Raw genomic sequence first — 8325 nt, 5'->3', positions numbered from 1 at the left:
CCATATTTCGGGAGTGGGCAAGTTTATGACGGTTTGGTTTTCCGTCAATTAACTGGGCAACTCTCTTGTTAATTAATGGACGATGCAAAATCACCTCTGTTTCGAGAAAACATCATTTCATTTTCAGCTGTCCAAATCAACCAAGCCATACAAGCAACCAAGCAAGCATCCTATTGGAGGTACACAACAACGGAATCATCTTTTCCCCTTCGGTACATGTTATTAGCATGAATGGGACTAGGTTATCCTATCCAAAGCACCCACAAGGACGTTTGGGCAGACAGATCCTCTTGGAGCAAAGCTCTGATCAGTAAACTGTTCTGGGCAGTAACGACCTAGTGTTACTGGGGCCTGATCATTAAAGCTCCGATAAAATTAACCTACCCACTGAACCTGATCAGCACAGCATCTATGCTAGGGCAGCCAGTGAAGCGTACATCCCCAACTACACAATCACCACAAAGGTCTTTTTGGTCAGCTGCTTAGTTAACCTCCTAAGGCTGATTCCACACAACTACTATATTATTTTCCCTCTGACTTGTATGTATTAACAGTCAACACCAAAGATAACATGGTAGTAAAAATCACTGGCTAGTCATGGTTGCCTACAATGATCTGGGTCTGCAGCACGCCTCAATATCAGAATGGTATAACATCACAAAGGAGGATGCCTACATCTGTACAATCACCCAGAAAACCGGGAAAAAAATGAGCAGACCTACATACAAATATATATCTAGTTATGCAGAAGCATGAGAAGGAAAACTCTATATAACACATCAATGATTAGGAATCACACGCTGTCTTCAAAACTCTCTAACTAAAATGATCTATCAATCTAAGCTAGAAGCAAAAGAACTGTAACAGCAGTCGATGGTGTGCTTAGTGTTCATGACTTAATGTGCATGTTTGAAAAACAGTATGAGGCTAGTCTGTACCTCTAGTATAGAAGCTCATGTAGGGCATGACTTCTTCGAAAGATGTCTCCCCATGCACCTTCTTGCTTCGGCCCGAACTGAGCTCAACTGTGTATAGCCCAGCCTTTGTATTCAGGAAGATGACACCAACACCTTCCGCAAAACCAACCACCGACACGCCAATGAGGGCACTAGCAGGGAGCAACGGTACGAGATCGATAACCCTGTGTCGTGTCCATACTGCAGTTTTGCTGGGACCAGCCTCCATTGACCATAGGCAGAGTCTAAAGTTCATCACAGTCGCTAACAGCAGCATCCCGTCCTCCACACCCATGAGGTCAAGCCACGGCAGGTCATCGTCCTCTTCTTCAGCTAGCGCAATCACCGACAATTTTTGCCCAGCCATGTCATACTCTACAAGACTGTCGGTCTCCTCACAGGGGAAATAGACCTTGTTTCCCACAACAGCACTGTGCCCCGTCGTCTCGATGGCATTCGGTTCCTCAATGGAGACAATGTCACTCCATTTACGAGCTTCCGATGAGTAGACGGCGGCAAAGGTCATCCTCTGTTCCTCGTCGGAGCCGACAAGGGCCACCAGGAAAGGGCCGCCATGGCAGTAGATATGGTCGCAGCCGTCCTTGGCACAGAGAACCGCGGCATTCCAGGTTACACCCTCGTTCTCTTGCTCGTATTCGTTGTCATCATCATCAGACCAACCATTCCAGATGATGTCAGCGCAGTCGGGGTCAGCCTTGACTCTCCACCCATCGCCGGTGACGAGGTCGCAGATAGCGAAGTCCTCGTCCCTTTTAGGGGTGTGGAAGAGGACGAGGCCATGCCGGGAGTCGAGAACGCGCCAGTGGCGGCGCTCGCGGCACGCCGGCGTGCGGAAGGACGCGATGGAGACGAAGTTGGAGACCACGTACTCCTTCCTGTAGTGTCTGATTCTCCCCTTTTCCCACGACCTCTTGTGGCGCGTGTTGTGGAGGAAGCCCAGCACGGGCGGCGCTCCGTGGAAGGCGCGGTACTCGCGGGCGAAGTCGGCGTCGGAGAGGATGCCGTGCCAGCTCGTGCAGACGGCGGCGGCGCGGACGAGGCTCCTGGGGTCGTCCGGAGGGACGCGCTTGAAGATCTCGCGCATCGCGTCGTCGACCAGCGCCGGCGGCGAGTACCAGCCGCGCTGCGGCAGGCTCATGGCGAGGGGGATTGGGCCGGCGTCGCTGGAAATGGGGTTTCGGCCGGGGGATTTGGGGGCGAGTTGCTGTATCGGCATTCGGCGGTGGAAGTCGAGGAGGAGCGCCGCCGCGGCGTGGGGTGGGGGGATTTTTCTCGGTTTTCACTTCTTTTTTTCGTCCGGGGAAGGACTGGAGAATGGTAGTGATGGGCTGGCCTGGGCTGGAGAGGGACGAGAGGAAGAGGACCGTTTACGCGCGGCCGGGCCATCACCTAAGTGGGTAGTCGAGTGCAGCATGGCCCATTCTCGGCGGCACAGTTCAGAAGGTTGGCATCATGTTTCCCAAAAAAAAGGTTGTCATCATGTTACTCAAAAAAAAGTGTTGCCACATTTTCTCTAACATTTTTTTATTAACTAAATATACTGTAATGGAATTATGTGCTGAGGTCAGATCATCCATTGGATGGACAGCGACAGACCTGTGTTAATGATAGTTTGACGTTAGGAGAACTAGGCTGTAGCCTAGTGGCAAAGGGTCATAGTGGTGCACGCGAGAGTTCAAATCGACGTTAGTTTTCTCTAATCCTTCAATTTTAATTTTTTATTAATATAATTTAATAACATGGTTATTTGTTGTGGTCCCATAGCTCAGTTGGTTAGAGTATCCGTCTGATATGCGGAAGGTCATGGGTTCAACCCCCATTGGGACCAGTCTTTTTATTTTTTTTCCTAAATTCATTTGCAGTTAAGTTTGCATCGAAAGCACGATATGGGCTGGGTTGGGCACGGATGGGACCAGGGGAAGAGGGCCCTTACGCGCGGCCGGGCCATCACCTGGTTTAGAAAGTACATTCTGAATCCATGGGCAAAAAAAAAATGAGACCCTAAAAAAACAAAAACTCATTTCTCAATGCCAAAAAATTCTGAAGATAATTTCACGCACACATCTTCACATTCTGTGCGTGTGCAGAAAGTTTGCGGAAAAACAACTTTTTCTTTTGCCTGTGCAAAAAAGACAAAAAAGATGTCTTGGAATGCTATTTAGAAGCAATGAATTTTATTTTTTTCGAGGATTCAAAATAAAAAGAGGTTTTCTCACAAAACTTTGTGCTGCGCACAAATGTTGTGAAGATGTATACATGAATTTTTTTTGACATTTAAAACATGTGTAAAATGCAATTTTTTTAAAGCGGGTTCATATGTACATGGGTTCAGGATATCCTCACTCTACAAGTGTTGAATTTTTATTTGTGCTCTGCGACGATCCGCACTTCCTGAGATTCAGCGAACATCGTCAACTCATTGGACGAAGAACATGCGTTTGTGGCTATATCCTGCGTGATTTATCTGGCGGGTTTGTGGCAGCTTCCTGTGGTTTCAAGCAATACGTGATTGATGTCCCTTCGACAGATGAACCACCGTTGTTCCTTAATTATATCCTTGTATCTGATACGATCTTCGTTTAATAAAGTCGCAGAAATTCAAAAAAATGCGATTGTGCCTAAGCAAGAAAACATAACATGTAGCACTAGCGGTCGCAAAAAAAAAAGTGAGTTGCAGGACGAGACGAAAGGCTACCTAATGATATTTTTGCTTACTAAAAGGGCAATCCTTTGAACGAAATCTCTTTACATCCAGAAAGAACAGGAACGAAACAGGTTCAGCTGATTCAACGTCGCAGGGAATTGCTAGTGCAGAAACTATTCTCAAAAAGAAAATAAAAAGAAAAACTGAATCCACAACCGTGTTCGACTCACCTCGTCAGGGCATTTTCTCCATCTTAATCAGAGTCAGTGGCCGCCTTTTTTTTCCAGCCACAGCGGCCTCCACCTCCCGAGTACGCGATGAGATTTTGTTTACCGCAAGACCTGTGCTCATGTCCATGTTGTTGGAACAAAGTGAAGATCATTGCGATGTTTCCAGAGAGTCCATAGTACAGCCCTACAAAGCAGAATAACAGCTTGGCCACAGGCCATTCTACAAACAAGTGAGAAATTTCACCAAAAAGGCGTGTTTTATCACTGATGATCTGTCTCTTGGCCACATTTGTATATAGCGTGAAGCCACAGACAAAAACAAATGAACCCTGGTGGGGGTTTTAGTTCCCCGGAAATTTCTTACTGCATAGAACAGAGAGGTTCCACACCATCAATCTCAGTAGAGTGCATTTTCAAGACAACAACATCATCTCTAACAGCCAAAGATAGAGAAGAAGAAATATGCACCTATTCATGACACAAAACCGTCAACCGATCACTAAAATTTCTCCTGACAGTCAGTTTCAGCTGCACCCAACTCGGACGAACGAACGAACTCGCTCAAGTTTATGGCACAAGCACAAAGAGAACAAAAGCGCATCCACCCTAACCAAACTGTTCAACACAACCAGCAGTGAATGGGGCTGAAGTACACTTCAAATTCTTCCTGGGCAGAAAAAGTAAACCCAAGTCCTGGCGCCATTTGGTTATATCGTTGTAGCATCAACAACTGCACGTGAAGCTTCATCAGATGCTGGCAAAGGCCCCCATGCTGCACCATAAGAGACAAGGCTTCATAAGATGACATGATGACTAGAGAGTGCCCTCAAAATCATTTCATTTCTAGCTATTCAAATAAACAAAGTGATAGCAGGAAGCATCCACATCACAACACGATTCGATCTGGACCTACAATGCTACAATGAAACCGTATCTTTCATTTGGGCAGGCTCGTGGGCAAATGCCAAATGCTACTCTGCAAATTTATGTGCTACCAGGTTTTCGCTCCATAACACTCGTTTCGATGGCGAGCAAGTGTGGTGGGTTTCCTGGTAGTGCTTGAACTCGCTCTTTCCTGGTAGTGCTTGAACTCGCTCTACCCTCTTTCTCTCCTCCTGACAATCTGAACTGGTTGTATTTCCGTTCTCCTGCAATGGAAAGGGGTAAAGCCCGGTTCAAAAAAAAAACTATCCAAAACACCACAAGGATGTTTGGGTTCCAGAGACCTATTGGCTCACAGCAAAGCACTCATCACTTAGTTGCTTTGCAAACTGCTCTTGGCAATCTTAGGGCCTGATCAGCAAAGCTTTGACTAAGGCTTACCAACTCGTAACACCAATCAGCGCAACATATAATAGAGCAGCCAATGAAACATAAATCTAAACATCCACCATCAAAATTCTTTGGTCAGCCGCCTAGTTAGTCTGCCTAACGCCAATTCCATACAACTATTGTATCCTTGTCTCTGGCTTCTATCAACACAAAGACAAAGATGGCAGGAAAAATCACAGGCTACTCAAGGTTGCCTACAATCACCAAGGTCTACAGCATGACTCAACACCTGAATCGTATAACAGCACAAGAATGGGCTCTTAATTACTTCCTACATCTCTACAAATCACCCAAAAACTAGACAAAAAGGAGCAGACATGCATACATATATGTATCTACTTATGCAGAAAAATAGAAGAAAACTCTACATACTCTTTGACATTTAGGAATCACATACCACACTAGGAACTCTCAGACTTAAATTATTCACCAATCTAAGCTATAAGCAATAATAGTAGTCGATGGTATGCTTAGCGTTCATGACTTAATGTGCGTGTCTGTACCTCCAGTGTAGAAGCTCATGTAGAGACAAGGCTTCATAAGATGACATGATCAGTAGAGAGGAGCACACTGCTCTCAAAATCATTTCATTTCTAGCTGACCAAATCAACGAAGCGATAGCAGGAAGCATCCACATCGCAACACGGTTCAATCTGGACCTACAATGCTCTAAGTACGCAGCAATGAAATCATCTCTTTCATTGGGGCAAGCTCATGGACAAGTGCCTAGTGCATGCCTGGGACTAGGTTATCCTATCCAAAACACTACACGGATGTTTGGGTGCCAGAGACCTCTTGGCTCACAGCAAAGCTCTGATCACTTGACTGATTTGCAAACTGCTCTTGCCAATCTTAGGACATGATCAGCAAAGTTTAACTAAGGCTTACCGGCTAGTAAAGCCAATCAGCATAACATATAATAGCGCAGCCAATGAAACATAAATCACCAATTATACATCCACCATGGAATTCTTTAGTCAGCTGCCTAGTTAATCTGCCCAACGCCAATTCCACAAGACTACTGTATCTTTTTCTCTGGCTTCTATAGACACAAAGACAACATGGCATGAAAAATCACGGGTTACTCACGGTTGCCTATAATCGCCCAGGTCTGCAGCACAACTCAACACCTGAATGAATAGTGCAACAGCACAAAGAATGGGTTTCTACTTCCTAATCTCTACAAATCACCCAGAAACCAGAAAAACGCGAGCAGACCCACATACAGATATCTAACTAGTTATGCAGAAAAATAGAAGAAAAATTCTACATACTCACCGACGTTTAGGAATCACATACCACACTAGGAACTCTCGGACTTAGATTATTCATACCACACTAGGAACTCTCAGATTTCAATTATTCAACTATCTAAGCTACAAGCAATATTAGTAGTTGATGGTGTGCTTAGCGTACTTGACTTAATGTGCATGCTTGGAAACAGTTATCTGTACCTCCAGTGTAGAAGCTCATGTAGGGCATGACCTTATTGATGTACCCTCGGTGCACCTGGTTGCTTTGTTTTGATTTGAGATGAATTGTGTACAACCCAACTTTTGTCTTGATGAAGATGACACCAACACCTTCCGCAAAACCAACCGCCGACACTTCGGTGTTGTCCACGAGGACAGTACTAGGGAGCAACGGCCCGAGCTCGATGAACCTGCTTCGTGCCCGTCCCGCAGCTCCTCTGGGACCAGCCTCCATTGACCATAGGTAGAGTCTAGGCTTCACCACAGACGCAAACAGCAGCATTCCGTCCTCCACCCCCATGAGGTCAAGCCACGGCTGCTGCATCTGGTCCTGGACCTCAAATGTCACCTTGATCACAGATAGCTTGTTCTCACGCGTGTTGTACTCCACGACACTGCCATCCTTCACACAGGGGACATAGACCTTATTTCCCAGCACAGCACTGTGCCCCTGGCATCGATGACATTGGGTTGCTCGACGAAGGTCGCGTCGCTCCACTGGCGAGTAGTTGACGTGTAGAAGGTGGCGCGGCTTACCCTCCGGTTCCCTGCCGCGACGGAGTCCACGAAGGCCGCGAGGAAAGGGCCGCCATGGCAATCACGGTGGTCACATCCGTCCTTGGCGCAGAGCACTGCAGCATTACACGCATCCGGAAACGCGATGTGGGCGCCGATTTTCCAGTGCTCCCCGGTGACGAGGTCGGAGACGACGAGGTACCCGTCACTCTCAGGGGTGTCGAAGAGGACGAGGCCGTGCCGGGAGTCGAGAGCGCGCTAGTGCTTGCGGTCGCGGCGCACCTGCGGGGGGAGGGTCGCGGTGGCGCGGAAGTGGGACGTCCAGTAGGGTGCTCCCTCGTCGGTGTAGCGGTAGTTGTAGAGGAAGCCCAGCATGGGCGGCGCGTCGCGGAGCCTGCGGTAGGCGGGGCCGAAGTTGGGGTCCGAGACCATGGCCAGCCAGCTCTTGCAGCCGCCGGCCATGCGGACGAGGCTCGCGGGGTTGTCCGCCGGTAGGCGGAGGAAGATCTCCTCCATGACGTCGTCTGGCAGCTCCAGCGTCCGGCGGGAGCGGAGCGGCGGAGGCGGGCTCGTCGCCATGGCCGGGGATTGGGGATTTTGTAGAGGGATTTGGTTTTGGTTTGGGGGGGCGAATTCGGAGGTGGAAGACAGTTTTCCCCCCTTTTCTTCTCTTCTTTCGGGATTGGGAGAGAAGTGGAGTTTGGTTTTTCCTTTTTCGCCTCGATGGGAGGACTCGTGTCGCGTGTGGGTGGCTGGTCACCTACGGGAATGGGCTGGGCTGCTGCCATACCTGGCCAAACGGGCCGGCCCGGCCCGGCACGGCCCGGCCCATTATAATCGTGCCTGGCCCGGCACGGCCCGCCAGGGCACGATTACTATACGGGCCGTGCCGTGCTGGCCCGCGTGCTGTGCACGGCCCAGTTAGTAAACGGGCCGGCACGTTGGCCCGTTTAGCACGGTGGGCCGCATATTTTCAGCCTATTATTTGACGCACTGAGCGTTTTTTAGCTTATTTTTACATATTGGACCATATATAGATGTATAAAAAAATAAAAAAAAACTTAATCGGGCCGTGCCGTGCCGGCCCGCGTGCCTAGGCTCCAGGCCCAGGCACGGCCCAGGGCGTGCCGCGTGCCTGGCCCGGCCCGTTTAGT

The 8325-nt window shown here is 48.5% G+C and overlaps 1 protein-coding gene, 1 non-coding gene and 1 pseudogene across 3 annotated transcripts in view; 1 reads left to right on the top strand and 2 right to left on the bottom strand.

Moving 5' to 3' along the window:
* LOC119291551 overlaps nt 1-2264 on the bottom strand; it is a 4984-nt gene extending 2720 nt beyond the window's left edge. For both annotated transcript variants that reach the window (XM_037570325.1, XM_037570326.1), the window contains exon 1: nt 939-2264. In XM_037570325.1, the coding sequence (XP_037426222.1) occupies nt 939-2193 (1255 nt within the window). In that variant the 5' untranslated portion in view covers nt 2194-2264. The remainder of the gene's footprint in view (nt 1-938) is intronic.
* A 467-nt stretch (nt 2265-2731) lies between these two features.
* TRNAI-GAU lies at nt 2732-2805 on the top strand. The gene has a single exon. It is a non-coding gene; the product is annotated as a tRNA-Ile (tRNA).
* Nucleotides 2806-4196: 1391 nt separating this feature from the next.
* On the bottom strand, nt 4197-8003 carry LOC119292837 (annotated as a pseudogene).
* Between the last annotated feature and the right edge of the window lie 322 nt (nt 8004-8325).

Source organism: Triticum dicoccoides, chromosome 4B (genome assembly GCF_002162155.2).
Source record: "Triticum dicoccoides isolate Atlit2015 ecotype Zavitan chromosome 4B, WEW_v2.0, whole genome shotgun sequence".
Classification (NCBI taxonomy): domain Eukaryota; kingdom Viridiplantae; phylum Streptophyta; class Magnoliopsida; order Poales; family Poaceae; genus Triticum; species Triticum dicoccoides.
The sequence above is the reverse complement of the archived record's forward strand: the minus strand, read 5'-3'. Positions and strand labels throughout refer to the sequence as shown.